At 44.3% G+C, this 26,499-nt stretch overlaps 1 protein-coding gene across 1 annotated transcript in view; it reads right to left on the bottom strand.

The window, feature by feature from the left end:
• PDE3B (phosphodiesterase 3B) overlaps nt 1–26,499 on the bottom strand; it is an 87,177-nt gene that overhangs the window by 21,645 nt on the left and 39,033 nt on the right. The window contains exons 4-10 of the mRNA XM_066619355.1: nt 22,288–22,430; nt 19,640–19,746; nt 17,549–17,762; nt 16,919–16,995; nt 13,968–14,092; nt 7,116–7,253; nt 3,960–4,071 (exon numbers count right to left, since the gene is read on the bottom strand). Of these exons, the coding sequence (XP_066475452.1) occupies nt 3,960–4,071; nt 7,116–7,253; nt 13,968–14,092; nt 16,919–16,995; nt 17,549–17,762; nt 19,640–19,746; nt 22,288–22,430 (916 nt within the window). The remainder of the gene's footprint in view (nt 1–3,959; nt 4,072–7,115; nt 7,254–13,967; nt 14,093–16,918; nt 16,996–17,548; nt 17,763–19,639; nt 19,747–22,287; nt 22,431–26,499) is intronic.

The raw sequence follows: 26,499 nt of genomic DNA, 5'->3' as shown, positions 1-26,499 counted from the left end.
GATAGGGTTTGGGTGCCTGAAGAGGTCAGGGACACAAATTAAGAAGGATAGGAACTCAAGAAAAGGATGGAAGAAACAATGGGGTAGAAGAATGGAGAAGCACAAAAGAAAGTGGATGAATGCTGGCAAAAAACTTCTACTTGGAGGCTATACTGTTTCCTCTGACATTATAATGGTAGAAAGACAAAAAACGGGGAGGCACTCTTTAAGTCAGGGGTGTTAAACTCATTTCAAACCAAGGACCGAACAGTATTCATGGTGCCTGCTGAAGGCCGGGAGTGATGTCATTAGGTAGGAAATGATGTCATTAAACAGGTCATAACCAAAAATAAGCACTTTTCACTTAGGAACTCATTAGCTGCAGAAGTGAAAATACACAAATCTTGATCAAATTTCAAGATATGGGAGAGTCCAATCTTCATGTGGGCTGCCCTTTCAGTAGTAACACCTCAGCACTGCTCAGCAGCTGAGAGCCTGAGGTCCAGATAAAAAGCTTTCATGGGCTGCATCTGGCCCCCGGGCCTTATGTTTGACACCCCTGCTTTAAGTAGCTTTATTAATCTTCTTGATCATTTCGGCTACCCTCTTATGTCCATTTTCCACCTCTACAGTATCCTTTTTGAGATGGCGTGACAAAAAGTGTAAACAAAACTCAAAACGTAGGAACAACATGGGTAGCATCCTGAATCACGCTCCCACAACTTATGGGAGCAGACCTCCTTCCCCATCCATTTCTCCCTACTGAAGCCACTGAACCAATCCCAAAAATAACTACTGAAGTTTGAAAGACCCTCAGCAGCAGCATGGTTTGCTGCAGGACAAGGGGGAATATGTGAAAGCTGTAAGGGTATAGATAGCAGAGTTTCGCATGTCACTTCACCTGCAGCCCCCAATGACACATCCCATGCAGTTCCTGAAGGTTCCCCAGCTTCCAGCAGTGACTTTTGAGTCTCAGGAGCTGAAGTCAGGAAGGTGACTTGCAGTCCAATCCTATGCTTTCTCCTCCTCCATAGTATGCACCCATGTCAAAACAGGCTGAGCTGCAAGCTGGGGGGGGGGGAATCAGGAGGTTCGGGATGGGAAAGGAAAAAGAATTTCCCTTATCCCTCCATAAGCCCCTTGACTGCTAATGGGTCTCCCTGGATCTGTGCTAGCTCTTTAGCTATCCAGAGGGGAAAGTATCCAGAGCAAACCACCCATGCCGGGTGCCATGCTCTCCCACCTTCGATGTGCCCCTAGCCCTCTCCCTGTTCTGTCTAGATCCTCTCACTTACACCCACCAATGTCAGCAAGGATCCTTTTCACCACCACCACACATGGAGTGGGTGTACTGAAAGCAGCTCTGCACTTTCAGATGGTGTTTGTGACACCCTAAAGCATCTATCACACTGTTTCTGCACTGGTACAGCCCTACAGGATTGGGCCATTACTCTTATGCAACATATGCAAACAGACTCTAGATGCTACCCCACAGATTTGTATAAAGGCATTTTTTAACATCTTTAATCCTTTACCTAATACCTTTAAAAAAAAGATTTGTTTTCTCACTGCAGTCTTCCCTAGAGTTTTACACTTCTGCTTCACCAAGCCTTTTGGCCATTCCCTATAGCAATGATGGAGAACTTAAAACAAACTTAAGTATCAAAGCTGACATGCCAAGATGTTTTGGGTGACATGCCAGCATTCACCAACACTCAACAACAACGGAGTTTGTTTTACTCGCATTTCATTTTTTGTAATTATTTGACATTGCTTTATATAACACATAACATCACACACGATTGGACTGCATTTTTTGAACATAAATGAATATGTAAATAATTGTTTCTCTTTTATTTTGGGGGGGGGGGATGGCATGCAAGCAGGGTTAGCCATTTTCTGAATTTTTGATAAGCCAAGCCCAAAAGGTTTGCTATCACTGCCTAGACCAGCAGTCTTCAATCCTATCCAAATTTCCAGTGCTGATGCAGCTGTGCCAACCAGGCATATGCCACATCCTGCATGGGGGGGGGGGCAGTCATGGAGGATTCCTCAAGGTAAGGGAGCATATGTTTTGATAAAATGAATTGTAATAACAGCTCTTCGTAAATAACAAGACATTTTATGGCTTAGAGCAGGGCTGCCCAAACCCCAGCCTGTGGGTCATTTGTGACCCCCAGGGACCACCAATCAGGCCCCCAGGGAGCCCCTGGTCTCCAATGAGCCTCCGGCCTGCTGGAGACTTGCGGGAGCCCTCGCTGGCCCAACACGGCTGCTCTCACAGCATCAGCAAGGGAAAGGCTGGCCTGCCCAGCCCTCACAGGAGAGCTCTGCAGAAGCCCTGCCTGTCTGCAACACTCCCTGCAGCTGAGGCCAGGCATCTGATGGGGGTAAGGAGTCCTGGGCCTGTTTTTCCTGCTTGAATTTGGCTTGGGGGGGTGGACATGGAGGAGTGAGGGAGAGAGAGAGAGAGAGAGAGAGAGAGAGAGAGAGAAAGTGTGGGTCTGGTTGTGCTGCTTGGGTGTACCTTGGAGTCGGGGCGGCGCTGCATTGGAGAAATTGCGGGACATTTGAATGCTGCTGGAGAGCAGGTCTACTCAGCAGTAAGTCCCACAGAGTCAGTGGGGCTTACTCCCAGGAAAGTGTGGATTCAATTGAGCTATGAGAGCTTGTTGGGGGGGCAGGCTCTGCAAGGGAGAAGTTGCGGAGATGTTAGAATGCTGCTGGAGAGCATGTCTACTCAGCAGTAAGTCCCATAGAATCAGTGGGGCTTACTCCCAAGAAAGTGTGGATCCAATAGGCTGTGAGTGCTTGTTGGGGGGGCTGGCACTGCAGGGGAGAAGTTGAGGGATGTTTGGATGGGGAGGAAGCACACTGCTTTTGCGTGTTAGGGTTGCTGGCAGAGAGGGAGGAAGATGGGGGGTCCCTTTGTGAATGGGGAAACGTAGTTTTCTGCCTGCTTCTAAATTTGTTTGGTGCTTGATGCTGGCTAGGGGAGGCGGAGGGATGGAGAGCCCAATCCTATGCCTATTTACTCAGAAGTAAGTTCCATTACAGTCAATGGAGCTTATTCCCAAGAAAATGTGGACAGGATTGCAGCCTAAGAGAGGGAGACAGGCAAACAGCTCCCTTCTGTGTGTGAATGAGGAGAAACAAACTCCTGCCCTGGGAGGTGTCCACCAGCTCCCCGGCTCAACATGTTCCTTTGCTGCTGCTTGTTCCCAGGATGGGGGGGGGGGAGAGGCGGGAGCAGAGAGTAAAAACATGCTCCTGAAGGGAGGGGGAGAGAGCCCATGCTTCCTCCTCTTAAATTTGTTTTGTATGTTTCCCTGGGAAGAGGTGTGTTAGATGTGTCAGGAGTTATTTTAACACACACACCCTTTTCTGCAACTCATGTGTATTAAAAATAAGCTCAGTAAAACCCATTCATTCATATATGTTCCATCTCTAATGTATTCATTTATGCAAAAATTATGTAAATTTATTCAAATTTGAAATGTAAATCCCCCCTGGCCCTTGACACAGTATCAGAAAGATGTTGTGGCCCTCCAGTCAAAATGTTTGTCCACCCCTGGCTTTGAGGTAAAAACAAACTTAATGTCAGTGGTTCTCACACATTTAGCACCAGGACCCACTTTATAGAATGAGAATCTGTCAGGACCCACCAGAAGTGATGTCATGACCGGAAGTGACATCATCAAGCAGAAAAAGTTTAACAATCCTAGGCTGCAATCCTATCCACACTTACCCAGATAAGTCCAATTTACTATCAATGTTAAAAGAACATACATAGTAGCTTGTTAGAAGCACAGGTCTGTAACATTTCCCCAAATGCAGTCACATACCATGGTAGCATCAAGTCTAAAATATTAAAAATAAAATATTGAAATGAATGGGGAACCACCTGAAATTGGCTCGCGACCCACCTAGTAGGTCCTGACCCATAGTTTGAGAAACACTGTTATAAGGTATTAACTTACAAGGAATATCTCGGTAACCATTTTCAAGTGCCTGAAAGTAGTTCATGAAATGCCGAGTTGGAATTTTGAAAATTTCAAATAAACCAGTGTCTTGAAATAACGTGTATGCAACCTAAAAACATAATAAAATTATTTTATCTAAAATGTGTTAAAACAATTATTTACATTTTAATTATTTCAGGAATACATTTTGAAATATACATATTGTTGTGATGTACATTGCTACATATCATCAAACAGGCTTCCTTTTTTTCTAGCCAAAAAGATATAGTTATTAAATTTTAAGAAGTCATAAAATACATGTATGAATCTTACATAGAATTTATTTATTAGGCCCACATATATAAATTTTAAACAATGGATGAATGGAATGTTGAGCTTCTGTTCAAACACAATCTAAAATTTACTGTCAGAGCTCTTAAACACATTCAAAGCGTTTTTAGAACATGGCACAAAAAGAGCGTTGTATAACAGAGCAATACACTTTTCATCATTTTTCCTTCTAAAAAAATTTCAAAATGAATTATCTAATGATGAATACTTCTCTAAAAATAATCAGTTAAATCTGCTGACAAAGTGATCTAAAAATGTTGCCTTTGACTAAAGACCTCATTTTAAGGATCTCATCAAATTGCAGCTATAACAGTGGCGGCCAGCCTTTTTGGCAAGATTACCACATGCAGTACAAAGTAAAAGACAAGTACACTAATGTACAAAAAGCAGCCCTTCCTCTTGCCTTGGTGTGGCTATGCCTCTAGACCAGAGCTCTCCACAATCTAGCCTGAGGGCCAGATCCGGCACACAGTCAAATCCATCCCCAGGGTGAACGAAGCATTCCGTTCCACTGGGGAGCCTCCTTACCATGCCGCCAATCTCCCCCAAACTTCATGCCGGCCAGCTGCTTCCAAGTTCACTCACCTCAGTGGGCTTTGGGCTGGGATTTCCATTTACACCCAGCTGATTGGCACATAGTTTGGGGAAGATCGGTGACATGGTAAGGAGGCTTCCTGGTGGAATGGAACGCTCCGTTTGCACTGGGGAAGTCTTTCCCGGTACACAGCTGTCTTCAGTTTGGAGACCGCTGTTTTAGACTACTGTTCTAGACACACTTGCACTGAAGAAGCAGTGCAAGTGCGGGATAAGCATGCAGGAGTGTAGACCAGGCACTGTGCCAGAGTGAGGGCTATGACCATGGGATAAGAGAGTGAAAATCTTCTACTACTTGTGCCACAGGCTGGTCACCCACAATCCACAATATCACAGAAGGCATGTGTATTGATCTCCATGAGGTAAAGTAACCAGAAACCAGTAATGAGGATCTCTAGCATACATGGATGAAGAGAGCTCATAGGATACCCACAAACTGTGGCCAGAGAATTCCTTAAATATTTTCTCAGCCTGAACTTTGAAAACATGCACAAACAAAAATCAACACGTACTAAATAGTTTAATTTTAACCTACTTGCAAAGGTACCAGTGGCATACCTGAGAGTGGGCAGGGATGACAAAGGCCCCGGGCACCAGGCTGGAGGGGACGCCACAGCACTGCCATCAACCCCCCCTTGTGTCACTCAGGCACTCAGGGCCCAGAGGCATTCTGAGGCCCGAGGAGGCAGCCTGCCTCCCCAACCCTTCGGAGACCTTCTAAAGGCCTTGGCGGGACAAAAAAAGCACTTCCGGTTTCATGGAGGAAACTGGAAGTGATGTTTTTATGCCCTTAAAAGGCCTTCTGATGGCCAGGGAGGCTTCCACGGTCCTTGGAATGCTTTCTTAGGGCATTTAAACGTCACTTCCGGTATCCTCCATGAAACCAGAAGTGCTTTATCAGCCCTCCAAGGCCTTTAAAAGGCCTCCAGAGATTCAGGGAGGCAGCATGCTGCCGCCCTGGGCCTCCAAAAGGGAGGCAGGGGAATAGCAGCCCACCAGTGCAGGATGGAGGCAGCTTGGTACAGGGGCGTGGCAGCCTGTAATCTTGGTCCCAGGCGCTACCGGGGCCAGATTTGCCACTGAAAGGTACTCTCTTCCTTCTGTAGATTTTCACATTTCAACCAGCTCTTCACAATATACTGATGGGGCTAATATAACTGCTGCATAATCATGATTTGCAAAATGAGAGCCAGGAATATGCTCTCTCTTCCCCTCTCTGGCACAAATTCTCCACTCTACCTACTGGTTTTACAATACTATGAGCGTTAGATATGCACTGACACCAACCATGATTATTGCTAACCAGTTTCCCTCTTCATCAGGATTAAAAAGTCAACTCAAACCCTGGATCCAAGTTTCTACTATTCCTTAAAAAAAACAATTTAAGTGACCATAGAACTGGGTCAAGGAATCTACCCTCTAAGCCCTTTTGGATCAGCCAAAGCAATGGTTGTCCTATTACTTTTCATGTTGACCAGTGAAAGGAACTCTTTTCAGGGTCAAGAGAGGGCTGCAGCACCTAGTGGTTAGCATGATCATTCCCTTCTGTTCCCTTCTCTCCCCTTGTTTGGGCACACAGCTTACTGGAGAAAAGCTTTGAAAGACTGAATCTGCTGCCACCAGCCCAAGAGGTCAGGCTAGCCAAGGGCTCCCTAGGTAGAATTCCCATCTAGAACACTGAACCTCTGGGGTCTCTATCAAAATCACTTTCACAGTAGCACCTGCAGAGTAAGGAGATGTGACACTCTACTGTACTTCCCATACCAGGGACCGGGCAGACGCAGAGAATTGTGAAAGATTTATTAAAAGTCTAATAAAAGAAAATGGAGATAAAACCAAATGAACAAGAAAAAAAAAAGAGTAAGGAGAATTGAATTTGAGCCTTATACCACTGGAAATACCAGATCCGTTAGATTTCCTGGCATTTGTGAGACAGGGTGGAGGAACAATGGCTGGAAGGGGGCGGTATCAGCACAGCCAATACCTTGATCTGCCTTCCCAGGCCCCACCTGGACTTGCACCAGCAAAACTGCTGGTACAGGCCCAAACAGATCCACCCTCAAGCCTGAAGCTTACAAATGTTCTCTTATCGAGAAGGAACCTCCAGGACTGTCATCTCCCTTGCAGCAAGCACTCCAGCAGTGCAGCTGGAAACACACACACAGACATTTGCTCAGTTATGAAAGGCATCAAGATATAAAACATGACATATCAATCACAGCAACAAACCTGACTAAGGATTCTATCTGATTTATCTCCCATTTTTTGAACAAGATCAAATATTTGGAAGTTCCAGTTATTCAACTTCTCCATTAATGAATTGTGGTCTTCTATAATCATCAATTCTAATGAAGGGTTTTCCTCCACCTGTATAAGAGAAGAGTATTATATCAACAAAGATGCTGAAATGTTTGCTAAGGGTATTTTGCACAGGGGTGAACATTGCTGAACTGACCCAAGCTAGGTACATCTTATATAAGCAAAGCAATAGGACAATTTTATAACACCTGAGAACACTTGACCCTTAACACATACAGCATGATTACATGGTTATCCTGTGACAACCATGGTGGAAAAATACATACCAATTGTCCAGAGCATCTCATTCAATAAATGCTATCCTAATGCGAAATACAAGTTGCTTATCTATAATTCTTCAAATGCTCATTTGTGCAGAAACATGCAGTGGAGTTCTGCACATGAAGTGCCAACCTCAGACACTTCCAGAACTTTGTCAAGCATTCTGTCCCTGTCCTTAAGTGGGGCAACACCATACACAACCATGAGCTTTGAGTGTGGATACAATACTCAATGACTCTGTTCCTTTAAGGACTGCCCCTCAAGGGAGGGGAAAGATACTAGATACTAAAGATACAAGGGAGAAGTAAAGATACTTCTCCCCTACTAGCAGCTGTAGTGGTGCAAATCATATCTGCCTGGTCACTGCAGTGTTATCAGGATACAACAGATGCTGACCTTTGGGCCCAATCCTATCCCCCCCATTGCTGAATCAATGCTTGTGATTATGACTTCTGTCCTTTTTAAAGTATCTTTACATTCTGTATAACCTAATCATTTATTCTATCAAACAAATTATAAAAATCTACAGCTGTGTTGTCTGCAAGAACAAATTAATTCATGTAAAACCCATCTTGGCCATATCCTGAAGGGTAATGAATGCCCTCCTACCTCACCTCAGAGAACAACTGGGCCAGCTTTGTGGTATTTGAAATTGCTCTATCATTCTAATCTGCAAACCCTTGTTAGTTTGCAAACCCTTCCCAAGGATGAGCCCCAGGATATTCCCTGATCTGCTTCATAAACTCAAAATGTGTTCTAGCAGCCAAAAGGGAGTTCAGAAATCCTCGGTACAGCACAAAACTATAGTATACTTGAGCACTATTTGGCAGCTAACATTCATTACTGCCTGTTCCAAGTTCTGTGGATCCAATATTTTATATTTATTTCCTGGCTTCTCTCCTGTTTTTCTTTATCTACTCTTATGCTTGTGTAGAAGAACCAAACATCAGTGCCAAATCAGAGAAGCCTGTCCAATAAGAGAAGACAGTACTCGCAACAGCTTCTTAATACCCAATTTATGGCCCAATCCCAACAGGGCCTTATGTTGCTGGAACTAGCATTCCAGCAGCACAAGCTCCTTTATGGCTGTTGTAAAATGTGACACACCATACAGCACAGTCTGGCTGCAGCCAGAGCAGTTGGGTCTGCACAACATCGGTTTCCCAACGAGCCCTGGAGAAGGTAAGTCAGTGTAGGGTTGGTGGAACAGGACAGGGAGGGGGGAGGAACACGGACAAGACTGGGGACAGGAGTGAATTGAGGACTATAAGCGGGCATATCAGTGTGAACAAGTTCAAGAAGTCCCAGCGGGGCAGTAAGGGTTTACCACACATGTTCCCTTACCTTAAGGAGGCCTTTGCAGCATGAAACTCCCCAACAGGATAAAGCACATGCCCCGTTGACACAGCTGCATCAGCATGCAGAGAGTTAGGTAAGATTGGGCTGTTAATAATATCCATTCTGTCTAATCATGCATTTATTTTCCAAGTTAATTATAAAATCCTATACACTGTGATCCCATGTTATTCAAAATATACTTGCAAGTTGCCATAGCATGTTTTTATCCTAAAAATGGGAACAAAATTCCGAAAGGTGGAGCTTTTGAGAGCTTCATGTGCACTCACTTCTATACTGTGAATCTGACATTCTGTATTAACGTTGGGCAACATTTTCCATAGACTAACAAGAACATAGGGTAGAAGGTGTGGTCTGGAAGTTGAGCTGCCTGAAGCTAAGCAGGAGCAGCATGATTAGTGCCTGGAAAGGAGACAACCAGAAGTTGCTGACAAGCTGTCTTGACTCTTAATAAGAAAGAGGAGTTGTGTGCGTGCCTCTGTGAGAGAGTCACTGGTATGCATGCCATGGTGAGAGGGCAGACTAAAATGCTAAGAATATCAGTCAGGAAAGAGTGATAACAACTGGAGATCCCCTGATGGGCATGATTTGTGGCTGAATGCAGAAGCTCAAAGCATGTACTATGCAGCTGACTACACCATGGAAGGAAAACATCTGGAGACTGAAAACTGGAAGTGGTTTCTGATCAAAGACAAGGGCTTTTTACGGCAGCAGGGAGGGCTGCAAGCTTTCTACACCCTGCCAGAGGCCAGTGCAGGAAGGTAAACAAGACTCTTGGTTGTGGCAGTGGTGCGATTGTTGTGGCTCCATTGCTGCCATCCCTGCAGGCCACTCCCCTTAAGGGGGGGATGCCCTGCTTCTGGTTCCCCTGGTGGGTCAGGACCCACCAGTTTGGGAACCACTGGACTAGAACAAAAGATAAGGGAAAGACTAACAAATGTTGATAAATCTAACAAAAAGCTTTATTTTGTTCACCAAATTCTAAAATGCCTTCATATCACATAACTCCAGCGTGCAATGGAGCATGTTTAACACCACCACAATATCTTGGTATAAATACGACAGCCAGCCAGGACATTTCCCTGACTGAATAGCCAGGTGTTGCGGTGCTTAATGCATTGTGAGATGGGCCAGCAGCAAGATCTAACATTCTTGGGATTACCATCATAAACTCTAGCTTCAAATCCATAATGAATATACAGGCATCCCCCTGTAGCTGTGGAACCCACATGCACAGTTTCACTTATCTGTGGTTCACAGATTTCTCCCCCCGTCACACTCATGGCACATCTGTCTTCGTTTACCAAGGCTTAGCAAAACGCAGCTTTTTTGCTTTGCTACGGAATGCTATGAAAACTAAAGCAGACACTGAGAAGAGTAGACTACAGGAGGCTAAACTAGACCTAGTCTAGCACTGAGAAGGCTAGGCTACAGGAGGTGACAGAAAGAACTAACAAGAAGTGGAGTCTAGCAGTCTGTCTTCTTCCTCTGCTGTCCACTTCCTGATAGTGTTCTCCTGTGGCAGGCTGTGCAGCATGGCCTTTCCCAGTTTGAAGAGACACTTGGCCAACAGTCTGAGGCTAAGAGGCAAAGAAGGAAGGCCCATAGCCAGGGAGACAGACCAGGGACAGACTGCACTTGCTCCCGGTGTGGAAGGGATTGTCACTCCCGGATTGGCCTTTTCAGCCACACTAGACGCTGTGCCAGAACCACCTTTCAGAGCGCGATACCATAGTCTTCCGAGACTGAAGGTTGCCAATACTACTATAATATACTCTTCTGTGGCATTAGTCTAGAACAGGGGTGCTCACACTTTTTTGGCTCGAGAGCTACTTTGAAACCCAGCAAGGCCCGGAGATCTACCAGAGTTTTTTTACAATGTTCACGGCATCATAACATATAACATTTATGTGTACAATGTATGTTGGTGTACCTTGCATAACCAAATGAGCCAATATTGCACAACACAATTAACTATAAACATTTTTGAAATTACTTGAGTTTACTTTGATGACTTGCACTGAAGTGAATCAGCCAAGGATGCATAGTCCGGACAGTAGCTGCTGACAGCCAGCCTCAAACACACTTCCAAATGTTCATTAGTCATGGTGGAACTTAATGATCTTCATGTAGGAAAAGGCTGACTCACATAAATAAGTGGAGCCCTTCCTGCCTCAGGTGCTCTTATATCCCTGAGGGCCCTATTGCCTTCAAGTGGCTGCAGCTGTGCAGCACACTCTGCTGGATGCCCAGGCCTTACCCTTAAAGGGGCCACTGCTGACACCACATCTACCTCCTCACCAGATCTTCCTCAATTCCAATACCAGTGGGGGGGGGGGGAGCAGATCTCTATACAGACCAGTGCAAAAACAGGGGAAAGGTGTGGGGGAGGGAAGATCTCTATACAGACATCACAGCAAGACCAGTGCAAAACCCCTTGCACACAGAACCAACAGATGGAAGTTGGGGGGGGGGCAGATCTCTATACAGACCAGTGCAAAAACAGGGGAAAGGTGTGGGGGAGGGAAGATCTCTATATAGACATCAAAGCAAGACCAGTGCAAAACCCCTTGCACACAGAACCAACAGATGGAAGTTGAGGGGGGGCAGATCTCCATACATACCAGTGCAAAAACAGGGGAAAGGTGTGGGGGAGGGAAGATCTCTATATAGACATCACAGCAAGACCAGTGCAAAACCCCTTGCACACAGAACCAACAGATGGAAGTTGGGGGGGGGGCAGATCTCCATACATACCAGTGCAAAAACAGGGGAAAGGTGTGGGGGAGGGAAGATCTCTATATAGACATCACAGCAAGACCAGTGCAAAACCCCTTGCACACAGAACCAACAGATGGAAGTTGGGGGGGGGGCAGATCTCCATACATACCAGTGCAAAAACAGGGGAAAGGTAAGTCAGCCCCAGTAGAGTCAACGGGGCTCACTCCCAGGGATGCGTGGACAGGAGAGAAGCCTGCCAGTGGCTCCTCTCCCAGGGAAGAGCCTGCCAGGGGCTCACTCTCTGGGCTCACTCCCTGGGCTTCCTGGGCTCACAAGCCTGCCAGGGGCTCGCTCCCAGGGATGCGTGGACGGGAGAGAAGCCTGCGAGCGACTCCTCTCCAGGTCTACTCACGAGTCAGCCCCAGTAGAGTCAAAGGGGCTCACTCCCAGGAATGCGTGGACGGGAGAGAAGCCTGCGATTGACTCATTTTGCCTCGCGATCAACCAGTCGATCGCGATCGATGTATTGAGCACCCCTGGTCTAGAAGCTATGAGACTCGAGATCTCATTGTCTGTTTCCTGTTCCTCAGCATTTTGTAGCAAAGCAAAAAAGTTCCTTTTGCAAAGCATTTGCAAATGAAGAGAGGTGAGTTATGAGTGCGACGGGGGGGAGTAAGGTTTGCTGCCATCTACGGTTTCCAGCATCTGCGGAAACAGCAGGAATCTATCCCCCATGAATACTGATGCCTGTATTAGAATTTAGAATTATCACGCATGGCCTATTAAGCAATGACCGCGGTATCTTGCAGTTTACTAGCTGTACAGCACACAGATACCTTCTTGCCTAAAACAAATTATTTTTCTTTCAGGCTCAGAGGAAAGTTCTTTTCCCAGTGCTGCTGTTATATCAATTTTGGATTCTGTAAAAAAAAAAATTAAGTAGGAAATCAACCTCATGGTCCAACTCTTTCAGAACTTCCTGTTGAATTGTTATCCACTTTCTCACTGGTAGGAAGAATGTCTCTCTTCATATATCATGAAAGACCTAGTACATTAATAAATAGTAACAACATGCCTATCACTGACCTTTTCTCTTTTCTGCTGACCTTTGCAAAAGTTGTCCTGCCTTTTAATAATCTAAGGAAAAACATGCATTTCAACCAGTAGAGAGTTTCAGTCTAACACAGAAAACACTTTTTGTGGTCATTTGAGACCTGAGGTGTTCTATAATTCTGGCAGCTTTTAAAGGTGGAAGCTTTTGGTATGTACGCCTGTGAAATAAGAACTGCTTGAAGAGGAAAGCAAAAACCGTATTCTGTATCAATAACCCTTTTGTTTAACAAGAAAAGTTTTAACAATAAAAAACTACTGAAAACCAAAATCACGAGTATCTCATTATTTCAAGCAATGAGGTTCTCTGCCAGAAATTTAGTGATGTGAAAAGAGCATCCAGTCTATATGGAGCACCAGTGATTGTTAATATCTAGAGTCTGGAGAAGCTTGGCCTCTCTTCCGAGCCGTAATAATAGTAAAGGAGATTTTTCTCTCCACAGCAGTGGGTGCAATATCTCATTCATGAAATAGATTGTTCCTGTGATAATCTGGAAAAAAATTATATTGGGGGGCTGTATCTGCAAATCCCATATCTGCGAACTAACTTATTCGTGGAATGGGTTTGTGGGGATCTCCCAGTGCGCCACCTCCAGAGGGTCCTCTGAGCCCAGCAGAGGCCATGGACATCCATTTGCAGTCTCCTCCAGGCTCAATCAGAGCCTTAAAATTTGAAAAAATGACTTCTGGTTGCACAGAGAAACTGGAAGTCATGTTTTTTAACCTTAAGGCATAGTCTGAGCCCGGCAGAGGCCAAAAGACAGATGCCTGCAGCCTCTGCTAGGCTCAGAGGACCCTTCGGAGGTGAGGGGAGCAGCACTCCCCTTGGCTAGAGAGGATGGAGGGGAGGCATTCACCCATATCTGTGGTTTCACTTAATAGTGGGGGGGGGATTCCAGAATGGGGGCATGCCTGTACTATTACAGTTTTGGACTGGAGTTTAGAAGGGTGAAGTAAGGAATGGTTGGCAAGGAGGAAACCATTGCTGAAAACTGCAAAATTCTTATAGTAATGGGCTTGGATAATCTGGGTAAAAGAATATCAGGGAAAGCTCATTCTCATTAACTTCTGATAAGAGTATAAACAAACAGATCTCAAGTTATAAAGCTGATATCATGCTGGAAATACCAGTCAAAAGAGTTATTTCATGTTTTGAAAATATATCCTAGATCTATGCAAAGCAAGAAGAGTCACCAAAACATTATTCCTCTGAAAATGCTATACAACATACTAAAAATAGATGCAAGGGTTTACAGTAAAATATTGAAATCATGAATCACATCATGATAAGCTTTACTGCAATGATATGCTTACATCAGGTTGATTATTCTCTGTCTCATTCATCTGATGATTGTGACTTCCTGCTTCTCTTCTTTCATTATGCTGCTTCTCAGTAAGGCAGACAGAGTCTTTTGAAATGTCACTATTTTCATCTTCACCTTAAACGTAAATAATATCATTGGTTGAATCAAAGTCAGTTCATTTAATATTTAATTATTTCTTCCACAGTTCCTAAATTCATGCACTGTTCCATAGAGATAAACACATGCCATATTCATATATGAAACACTATCTTATTCATTCATATATTAAACACTATTTTAGTTCTACCCAAGATCCTTCTGTGATATCTGAAAAAGCATATCCTATCATTTTATTTTTTACTCAAACACCAATCCAACACTAACTGTACAATAGTCACTCTTGTGCAACTATATATTCCTGCCCTGATACCCACAGGGGATGCATTCCTGCCCCCCTTGTGGATACCAGAAACTGTGGATACAAAGGAATGTTATATAAATAGCGCCCCCCGCACCCATTAAATTACCTTTGTAGTATTGCAGAAGCGCATGTGTTGCAATGTTCTTTTTTAACCATCTTACTTAAGCTGGACTGCTGAACATGCAGACAAGTAGCCTGAATGTTCCAGAGAGGCTAACAGGAAACAGGAACTCCTGCTTCTTGTTAGTCACTCTCTAGTGAGCAGACTGATTGCCTGCATGTTCAGCAGTTCAGTTTAAGCAAAATGGTTAAACAAGAACTTGCTTTGCAAGCACTTCTCCAATAAAACAAAGGTAATTTAATGGGCACACCGGGGGGGGGGGTGTCCACAGATAATTGAAACCACTGATATGGACTTCGCTGATACAGGGGCCCACATGTATTGCACATCGCTCCAGGATGGACTATCTGGAGGAAGTATTTCATTTTCCCAGGTAAAAAAATATAGTAGTTTCAGACCTAGGAAAATCCACACACTGTGCAAAGAACTGATTATGCAGGAAGTTCCTTATTCTGCAAATCCTCCAGGCAGGGAACATGTCACTTCTGTACAAAGTTCAATACACTGTCGGAGCCAAGTGCAGAAATAGTAACTGTGTGGTACTGTCGGGTTTTTCCACACTTCAGACATTATTATAATTCCCAAGTCTAGTCTTTGAGGTTCAGATGCCAATGAAGTTAAAATATAAAAAAAGACACCTGAAGATGTAAGACAGAGCGATAAAATGTGGAGTGGAGTAGAGCTGCTTATTGTTGGCACATGGGTTCTAATGAGATGAACAAGAGACGGTATGTACAGAAGAACAGGGAATGAACAGCGTCCTGTGTACATGGTTATGGGTGCATGCTAAGTAAGAGGTTGCCATTGATCACACTGATGCCAAGGAGCATCACATCCAGACACCCCTAGTAAAATGCAAACATTAGTTCTTTAAAACAACCTTGACTCCTGTTTGGAGAAGCCTCTAGTAAAATTCCAAGCAGCTGCACCTTGCTCTGTCATCCTGTTCAGACACACAAAACAATGCCATCATCTTGGGAACTTACTTGCTTAAGATAAAGATGACTATTTGGGATCACAAAACAGAATGCCTCTAGCCCCTGGTTTCCCCACTCCAACCTCACTGACAAGTCAATCAGAACCCTATGCTAACTGAAGCAGCTCTCATGCACAATCAAGAAGCACCTAGTTACACCTTTCCCAAGGTGTAGCACAATAAGAGCTCAATCCTATGCTCTCTGTGCCCCACTGATGCGAGCATACCAAAATGGCTCAGACTGCATCCTGAGGGGCGGGGAGAACAGTCCCAGAGATCTCCTCCGGGTAAGCGAACGATGTTTCCTTACCCAGAGTAAGCCTCTGCAGCACAGGGGAGTCTGCTTGGATCTGCATCAGTGAATTGCTGGAGCAAGTCCACATGGACCCAGGCCATGGGCCATGGGACTGGGTCCAGGAAGGGGGTTTCAATTTGGCAGAAAATTCAATCATATGACCCCAAAATACAATCTGAAATGACTAAGAAACAGGTTTACTTTATCATCTACTATTTGTGAGAATTATGCCTTAGCAGGCTTGTCAAACTCTTCCAAGACAGACAGACAGATCTTGGCAAAAGCTATATTGTCATACGAATAACTATTGGCCCAGTTAATCTATAGTTTGGTTAACTCAAATTAATATTTGAGTAATATTAATGCTCAAGTAATATTCAAACAGAAAATATTCTCTCACCACTTTAAAATACATTTTAAGGCAAACAATTTCCAGTAACGATCCAATCATGAATACTTATACAGGTTGAGACTCGGTATCCACAAGGGTTCAGTTCCCAAAAATTGCATAAAGGAAATCAATTTAAAATATGATGACCTTTTGCTCAGTGATTTAAAACACCCTTGCTGACCTTTGTAATGCAGGACAGAGGCATTAGGCAGGCAATCATTCTCTCTCCAGATGCTTAGAAAGGTTTCACTCCGAGGCAGCAACCCACCTGAAGCGTGAGGCAGCGACCCCTCCCTTCACCCAAAATGCAGCACTGTGAAAGAGGAGGTGATAATCACTTGTATTCTTTCCCATGCTTAGGGGAAAGGGAGGGGTTACTTGCCTTGAAGCTGTTCTAAGCCTGGAGAGAGTATAACTGATGGACTGTCTGCTAGCTGCCCTCTCCCCCATTAATGAGGTTATTGTTAAACTACTTTTTCCCTTAATTTAAAGGGCCATTCTCATCGTGTTGAGATAAAACTGTGGGTGAAAAATCTGTGGATAATTAGGATAATTATACCTGTAGATCAAATATTGATAATGATGAAAACCAACTAGCAAGAGTTTGGCATTTCTCGTGCTAGTTTATTGGTTTATTGATTCATTGGTTTATTGACCTCTATTACTTCTGTAAGGCATCCATAAGTATTTAAAAACGAGTAACCAGTTTTCAAAACAAAGATAGCAAATATAGTATACACGCAATTCATAATTCTACCTGATTTTTGGCTTTGATATTGGGCAGCAGATTCAGATAATGAGGTTGCAACAGGCTTGAATGCCTGTCGTCCACAACTGAAGAAAAATAAACAAGATACAAGTCATTTTTCTTTTCTATTCACAGTTTTCTGAATATAATACTATCTTTCCATGTGTACACAAAGAAGATTTATATCACCAGTGGAATGCAACTGCTACAATTCCTAGTTAGAGTGTCCGTACAATTTTAGTTGCATCCAAGCACAAACCTTCAAGGATGGAATAAACATAAGAGCAAGTGCTTATATACCATGTTTTAAGGTGCTAGTTTTCCATAAAATTAGCAGTGTAAGGGAGAGAGCTATCTATAAAAAAGGGAAATGCCCTACAAGGGCATTCATGCAATCTTTTCTTCTAGCACAGTCTGCTGCCAGCACACAAAACCAACAAGGGAAGAGATTATCTCAGCAGAAGGAAAAGCAGCCAAAAACTATGTAAAACATGTTGCAAAAAGCAAGGCAACAATAAGATGAGAAGTCTACTATGGAATCAGGTACATAGGGATTGCTACTCTCTGTGTCCTACTACAGAAGAGCTATTGAAATATTAATATTTATACACATGCATTATTAAAGAAATACTACATTACCTACTACATGTGTAATATGAAGGTATTCTAAATTGTTGTTGATATTCCCAAGAACTAAATGTGCATCCTAAAGGTTTATGCACATTTACACTTGGCTTAGTAAGGAAATCAGCAGTATCGGGAAATTCTACAGGTGATCGGTGAAACCCACTAGAGAGGAATCCATTACCAGATGAACTCACATTACCAGATGAACTTAGATTTGGAGAAGGGCCTAAGGAGAAAGAGTCAAACAAATAATACTTGAGAAGCATGGAAGTACTCAGTCCAATAAAAGAAATCTACAAATATCTTGAACTGTAATCTGGGCATGTGAGTGATCATAAACCTAAGGTTATACATATGTGTATTCATACCTGTTCCACTATACAGGATTTATATATGTGCAACATTAGAACTGAAGATTTGAAAACTTAATCAGCAGATTCTCTCAGTGATAAAGCATATGTCTTTTTTAACAAGCATGTATGAATTTCACAGACGCTTCAAAATAAGGTAAGGTCAATGCAGCCGACAAGTGTTTAAGTACTAGAATCTTCTATAAACCAGCACCTTGTTACTGATCCAGTGACAAGCTGCTTAATATCATCCATCAGGCATACAAAGACAAGCTAGAAAGTGGTACTAAGGACTCCAACGTTTACCGCCTGAAGATTGCTGAAGGAGCTGATAAATCTGTTAAGAGACCACAAAGTCTCTCACAGAATAGTCCCCATGTTTTCTGTGGGAGAGAGAATAGCCATTAAATCAAATTATGTCCGTGGTATAGATATGCCCTTTGCTTATGACTTAAGTGCAAGCAAAACATGCCTGTTTAAATCCCACAAATTTTGGCCACAATTCAGATACCTCCTTTTGTGTGCACACAAAGATTTAACAGCACTTTGCACTGCATTAAGCTATTTTTAACTTCTGCTGTTTAAAAATTAAATTATTTTTAACTTTCAAAAGCAGTTTGCTATGCAACATATGGAACTGCTACGGAGGGAATATGAGTGGGTTGGGGTTAAACCCCTCAGGTGGTATGAAGAATTAGTCAAATGTCTTCTGGATGATGTCCATCATCTATAATACACAAAAATGATTTTCTATCCCAGAGTCTTAGTATTAGCACTTACGAAAATTCTAACAAAACAAATTTTAATGTGTAATATATAGTGCTGTTATTAAAACATATATTACAGCTTACTCATTTGCATGGGCAGCTTCCTGAACTAGTGCCCCAACTGTGGAACAAGCTTTACAGCTGTCACAAATGGCCTTCCAGCAGCACATGAAGCTGTATGCTACCTGCATGCCAGTGGTCTGGTCTGGTCTGGTCTAGAGGTCTGGTCTGGTCTGGTCTAGAGGTCTGGTCTGGTCTAGAGGTCTGGTCTAGAGGGTAGAGCCTCCGTCTGTCTGAAGATAACATCCACAAGGTCGCCAGTTCAAGGCCACCGGCACCGTGCGACCTTGAAGCAGCTGACAAGCTGAAGCCGAGCTATTCCATCTGCTCTGAGCGTGGGAGGATGGAGGCCAGAATGTGAAACCAGATCAGAGTGAAACACCTGGACTGTTGTGGTTCTTGAAAGATAGAACCTTCTTTCAATTGTAAAAATCCCTACGGGGATTTAATCAGCCTGCCTATGTAAACCGCCTTGAATAAAGTCTTGAATAAAGACCAAGAAAGGCAGTATATAAATACCTGTTATTATTATTATTATTATTGGTGAGGTGGCATGTAGTGGCAGGATAGGGAGTGCCTACCGAACCAGGCAGATCGGTGGGGGAGGGCAGAGGCGTGGGAGAGGTACTTTTTGTGGGTAACTTGCACAGGATGCTATCCTTTATGATAGCAGATGGTAAGTTCACTTTCTATCTTCGGGCTTGCGCCAGCTAAAGAGTTGGTGCAGGTCCAAGGAGACCCCATTGGCAGTTGAAACGCTTATGGGGAGGCAAGGAAAATATTTTCCCTTACCTCCTAATCTACCCCCCTCCCGCAGGATTCAGCACATGGCTGCATCAGCCGGGGGGGGGGGGGGGAGAAGGATTAGGCTGTTACTCTGGAAACAGTTTTATAGTCAAGTTTTTCAAAGTACATTTGTATCTTACCAGCTCTTCTGGGGCCTATATTATGAGCCAAGGTCACTGAAGATGATCTTTGTTTTGGTATTGTCAGCAAGTTTGTGTTGAAAGGCACATTTGGATAAGTTCCTTGGCTAAATGTTAAATAGAAAAAAAAAGTTTATTTTTTCTTGAGTTCCTCTGCCTAATAAAAATGCAAGTACATTTTTATTAGGCTACTTACTAGAATCAAATAGCAGAATAACGGCAGTGATGATTAAAAATGCACTCTCTGCACAAAGGCCTCTAAACACAATTAAAGATGCAATCCTATACATAATTTCCTGAGAGTAAGCCTCATACCATAGTATAGGCAGCCCTGTTAGGACTGGGCTGTTAGTCTGTTAATGACCAAACAAGATTGAAATCTTACCTTAATTATACAATTTTACAAACAATTAGGATATCTATATCAGCTGACTAATCTGTTACTAATATAATAATGTGTTTTTAACACCAAAATCTGGATGATCAAGGCTGTTTTGGTGCTTTATTCAAATATAATTTTGAACTCTTAGAAGTCTCAGGTTTTGCGTTACTTTCTACTGTTCCCAACCAATTATAAACTTGCAGCTATATTGCTGAACTATGCCATCTGCTGTTTGAAAGCTAGAAAATACATATGCAGCAAAACATTTAATATGGACATTATTAAATTCTGGAGGTTTTCAAAGTCTAAGATTTTAATTTCTAGGTAAAATAATTTTAAATATACTTTGTATTAAAAACTCAAAACAACTACTTCATTATGTCATTATAGTCCATGTGACTAAGTTATCAGTCTTCACTAAGTTATACTACCTTAGATGTCTTATAATAAATTCATAAATATTGAAAAAATAAATTAACATATTGCATATTGTATTTAATCAACACTGTTCTTCTAGAATCTTTTGTGTCACTGTAATCCTCCCCAATCCTTCAAACTCTACGCAGAAGTAGCTATTCTGCTAAAATTGCACTAAATGTTAGATTAGTAACACTTTTAAAAATAGTGTTCTCCTATTGTGAACATACTTAGAATTGTGCACAAAATGCAGATATTATTTTTATAATTAATCTCCTCCACCCAACTATAACAGCAAGACTTACAGCCCAAACCTATTCTTTCCCCCATCATAGCATTCAGTCACACCAAAATGGGCTGCACTGCATGCTATGGTGGAGTGTGCAGATCAGGAGGCTTGGAGAGGTCTGAGGAGAGAAAAGGGGCATGTCAGGAGGTAAGGAAGGAGGTAGCATTCGGTGCATGTTTCCCATGCTGGGTGCCACTCCTCCTGCCTCCTGACATGCCTCCTTCCCTCCCTACCATTGCTGGTGGTGCTCCTCTGTCCACTGATGCGCACTGGGCCTCTGCAGCTTCTCCAGCAGCAGTCGAGAAGGGTGCAACTTTCACAAGGCCAGAAAGCATGTTCCACCAGCAGAGACCATCAATAGGATCAGGTTATGAATGATACGGCCCTGGCAAACGAACAAATTAGAGACCCCTGTTGTACAGGCTAATTCTAATGAGATGGGAAAATTCTATGGGCTTGGGAAGGAAAAGCTTTAAGGTAGAATATGATTAGCAGCAGAAACCCTTAGCAGAGTCTCTATTTCTTGTTTAGGGGAGCGAACATTTGTGAGGACATGAGATTCTCAATATTGTTGGGTGAGAATGTACATTCGATTAAGTATTTAAATGTGCCAGTTGAAGTTTCAACAGGAGGAAAATATGGAACAGAACATACACAAACTGTGCAGTTTTCTGTATTAGATTATATTATCACAGAAATTGACTGATCAGAATGAACAACATTATGCTATTTCACACTAAAACTCTGTGATTAAAAATAAGCTAGAAATGTAAGCCTCTTTTAAAACCTCATAAAATTTGCCCTCAATTATTGAGCAAAACATTCAGGTGCCTGGAGTTATCTTGATTTCAGTGGAGGTGCATCTTGTCATCTTAATGTCTGAAAAAGGTTTTATACTGTACTTCCTTGTTTTTGTGTGTTTGTGCTTTTTTAACCTTACTGGGCAAGCTGTAAGAGGGATAAAACACAGTGGACATAGAATCACTAACTGCTTTGCGAATAGGAGAACAGGATGCCAGTGAGGCATAACTCTCCCACACTTTTTCTACTACAATGAGTTATTTTCTGGGAGACCTGTCATCTGAAGAGCAGGGTATACACGTTTTAAATAAACAGCAAATTTTACTTTAAGCAACCTGGAAGAATACAGTTATGTAAACATATATTATTAATTTTTAAATGTATTGCTTGCTGCACCATTACTAAAACTACACCACATTAATTCAATTCAAAATATTGTATCAAAAACAGGTTCCAGAATTCCTCAAATTATTATTTGGACAGATAATAACTATTATTTAAATCATTTATGTCCCACTTTTCTTGCTTACAAGAAACTGAAGGAGGCTTACAATATATAAAAATACAGCAGTTTCATTCAACCACCACTGCCACCATCTGTCAAGCTCCCAAAGAACATGTTCATTTCACAGAATGTAAAAGTCATACACTTGCACATCCGAAGGACAATAAGGTGCAGCCAACTGCGCCACAGTACTGCATAATATGAAACTGTATAAAACTATATGAGGACTATATAAATTCTATACTGAAGTTTACCTTGAAGAATTATAATCATGATGTGATCTTTTGCCATTATTACGTTCCCATCGAGAAGATGATTGTTCAATGGGGGGTAGGCTTGAAGAGCCAGAACTCCGCCTTAACTGCGGTGTTGGCAAGCTATTTCGGCTATTTAATCCCTGTTGAAAAATTTAATAGTGGTTACATTTTTCACAGAAAACTGGTATGATGTTCTGCTTATTATTGTATTCAGTACACATAACACTCAGTTTAAATATATGCATTAAACTATAGAACAAATGGCCGTGACAATTTAACTTTTAAAAGCTAAGCAAAAAAAAAAAATTGTTCAAGTACTAGATAAAGGGGAATTTTTAGCTTGCCTGTGAATTCCCCTTCTCGGTGGACTCCATGGTGCGTTCAGTCAGCAGAAGGTGGGTAGCTCCTCATCCCAGGCAAGCAGGTCAAGTGAAAACTTCCTGTGGTGAGGAGCACCCCCTGGTTTCCCAGACTGCAAAAGCCAGAAGGAACATCCTCTCCAAACGCACAGTCTGCATAAGGAATCTCAAATCTCTGCAAAAACAGAACTGAGGAGAAATGCAAGACAGCCACCCCAAGAAAAACACAGATTTCTAACTGGGCTGACTCGGATCCCCAAACTGTACAGTAAGGTAAAAGGATCAACTAGAGCAACCTAATCAGAAGAAACCACTGGATCAACTTAACCAGAATCTTGGAGGTGAATGAGTGTCCCACATATCAGGCTGCGAGGGCGGGGGACTGAACCCACCATCGAGTCCACTGAGAAGGGGAATTCACAGGTAAGCTCAAATTTCCCCTTTCTCCATGGTGGGTTCAGTCAGCCGAAGGTGGGTAATACCCAAGCCGTGCTCCTCAAGGGCGGGAGCTGCCTGAAGTGTGGGAGACCACACTCTGAAGCACTCTGTGGCCAAAGGCAGCATCCCTAGCTGCAAAGGAAACAATCTTGTCGTGCTTCACAAAGGTGTGTGGAGAGCTCCAAGTGGCAGCCCTGCAAATCTGTTCTAAGGGAGGGTAATCCTTGAAGGCCGCAGTGGTGGCTGCAGCACGGAGAGAGTAAGACACTATGCCAGTGGAGGGTTCTATCTCCTGTGCCTTCTAGGCTTCGCCAATAGCCTCCCTCACCCATCTAGAGATAGAGGAAGGAGACACCTTGAGACCCTGTTTCCTAGGCTTAAAGGAGACAAATAGAGCCTCAGTCTTTCTGAAGGAGGAGGTCCTATCAAGATAGAAGGCCAAGGCCCTTCGCGCATCCAGGCAATGCCATTCACGCTCCAGAGGGTGGGAAGGGTTAGGGCAGAAGGAAGGAAGGATAACTCCTGGGACTTGTGGAACATGGAATTTACCTTAGGCATAAAGGAGGGATCAGGGAGGAGGACCACCCAATCCTCGTGGACCTGGCAAAGCTCCCTGGCCATGGAGAGGGCCGCTATCTCAGAAACTCTCCTGGCTGATACAATCCCTACCAAGAAGGCAGTTTTATAGGTAAGGAGTTTGAGGGAACAGGTAGCCAAGGGTTCAAAGGGTGGTCTGGAAAGGGCTTTCAGGACCAGGTTACAGTCCCAGGAAGGGGCCCTAGCTACAGGGGGAGGATTGAGCAAGGAGACTCCTCAGATAAACATCTTCACATGTGGGAGGGAAGCTAATTTAGTACCCTTGGGGTAACCTAGAATGGAGGCGATAGCGGAGATCTGCCTTTTGAGGGTGGAAGTACTAATGCCCTTTTTGAGGCCAGACTGGAGAAGCTCCAAGAAGCTTAATGGACTCAGGAGATGTATTGCGAGAGGCACACCAGACTGCAAGAGCCCACCAGGTGTAATTGTAGGCCCTGTTGGTGGAGGGCCGTCTGACTGCTAACAGGGTTCCAAGAACAGGATCTGAATAGCCCAAGGTGGCTAGTCTGCGCTGCTCAACCTCGAGGCAGCTAGGTGTAACATTTGAAGCTGAGGGTGACAGACTGGACCCTGCAAGAGCAAATCCCCCCTGTGCCTGCCATCGAGGGAGGGAGGGTGGACATCTCTATCAGATCTGGGAACCAAGGATGACAAGGCCAGAAGGGAGCCACTAGTAGCACCTCCGCCCGCTCCAACCTGATCTTGGAGACGACCCTGGGGATGAGCTTGGTCGGAGGGAAAGCGTATAAGACACCCATTGGCCAACAAAGATGAAGAGCGTCTGTGCCCGCAGACTGAGGACAACGACCCCTGCTGAAGAACTGAGGAACTTGGTGGTTGAGGTGACAAGTGAAAAGGTCCATGCTGAAGGGGCCGAACTGCTTGAGAAGCATTCTGAAAACCTGAGGGTGGAGCTGCCACTCTGACTGGTCGATTTCCTTTCGACTTAGCCAGTCGACCATGATGTTGCTGACTCCTGGAATGTATTCCGCCCTGATGGAAGCAACATTCCTTTCCATAGGAACGGGAAGCGGGCTTGAGTCTGCAGTGACTTTGAGTGTGTGTCCCCGTTGGTTGATGTGGGCCTTGACCGAGATGTTGTCCGTGTAAACCAGAATGTCCTTGGCCCTCAGGAGGGGAGCAACGGCCCTCAGTGCTAACAGAATGGTTCAAAGCTCTAGGTAGTTGATGCTTTGTGCTGCCTCTGCTGGAAACCACCTTCCCTGGGCTGTCCCCCAGATGGGCCCTTCAGCCCAGGAGGCTGGCATCTGTATGGAGAACTGTCCGCTCGACCACAGAAATGGGGGAACCCTGGCTCAGTCTGCGTGGCTGCAGCCACCAGCGAAGGTCCAGCTTGGAGGCCGGGTCCATCTTTACTAGCTTGCTCCTCCAGTTGGTGATGAGATCCTGGAAGGGCAGGAGCAGGTATTGAAGAGCTCTTGCCCTGAATCTGGCTCATGGAATGATGTCTTGGCATGAAGTAAACATGCCCAAGAGGCGTGCCAGAGTTAGGAGATCTGAGTGACTGGACTTCAAGACAGAGGAGGCAAGCTGCGTGATCTTGTCCCAACGCTCCTGAGAAAGGAAGACCTGATAGAGGTGCATGTCTATGATTGCGCCCAGATGGAGAATGCGCTGTGAGGGAACTAGATGAGTCTTGTCCCTGTTGATCACAAAACCGTGGGAGGCTAGACAGTGGATGGTCCTGCTGACGTGTAGCTGTCCCTTTCTGAATGAACTTTATCTCAGAAGGATATTGTCGAGAAAAGGGAAAGCCGCCACCCCCTGGGTGCGCAGGTGTGCAATGAGAGCTACCAGAACCTTCGAGAATACTCTCGGCGCAGAAGCCAATCCAAATGGAAGACAGCGGTACTGGAGGTGAGCGCCATTGTAGGCAAAACGGAGAAAGCGCCTTCGAGATGGTAGAATGGGCAAATGCAGATAAGCCTCCTGAAGATCCAGCGAGGCCAAGAAATCGTTCCTCCTTATGGCCATCAGGATGGATCTGAGCGTCTCCATCTTGAAACGGTGCTGGCGTAGCCATCTGTTGAGCCACTTGAGGTCGAGAATGGCTCAGGTCTCTCCAGACTTCTTGGGGACAGTGAAGAAGTGCGAGTAGACCCCCCCCCCGGCCCCACTCGGGTCTTGGGACAAGCTCAATGGCTCCAATCTGTAGTAGATGGCGAACGGCCTCCAGTGTTTGGGCATGCTTGATTGGGCAAGCTGGCCTGCAGGCTTGCATGAATCCGGCGCCCGTGGGACAGCTTTGAATTCAATGGAGAAGCCCCTGTGCACGGTGTCCTTCACCCACTGGTCCGTTGTAATGGTGTCCCACTTGTGAGCAAAGAACAGCAGCCTTCCACCTATGGGGAAGGCAAAGGATGGCGGGCAGTCGTTGTTTGGAGGTGGACTTGGCAGGAAAACGGGAGGACTGCTGGGAGTGGGGCTTGAAGGAAGACTTTTTAGGCTGCCAGATGGAGCACTGGGATTTGTAGAAATTCCCAGAGCTGGAACTTGATGGGTGGGCACGAAAGGAGGCACGAAAGGAATACTGGCGAGGCTTGTTAGTAGATATAGCAGGCTAGGGTCTGGTGGGAAGGACCTTGCGCTTCCCCTTGATCTCCACAAGGAGGGGCTCCAGGTCCTCTTCAAAAAACTTGGTCCCATGGAAAGGGAGGGCTACCACCTTGGCGTGCTACGCAGCATCTACGTCCCAATTACGCAGCCAAGTACTTTTGCGAACTGCCACCCCAGTAGCCATGGCTCTTGCTGAGAGTTGAAGAGAGTCTGCCGAGGTGTCTGCTATAAATGCTGC

This window comes from Tiliqua scincoides, chromosome 1 (genome assembly GCF_035046505.1).
Source record: "Tiliqua scincoides isolate rTilSci1 chromosome 1, rTilSci1.hap2, whole genome shotgun sequence".
Classification (NCBI taxonomy): Eukaryota; Metazoa; Chordata; class Lepidosauria; order Squamata; family Scincidae; genus Tiliqua; species Tiliqua scincoides.
This window is presented reverse-complemented; position numbering and strand designations above follow the sequence as displayed.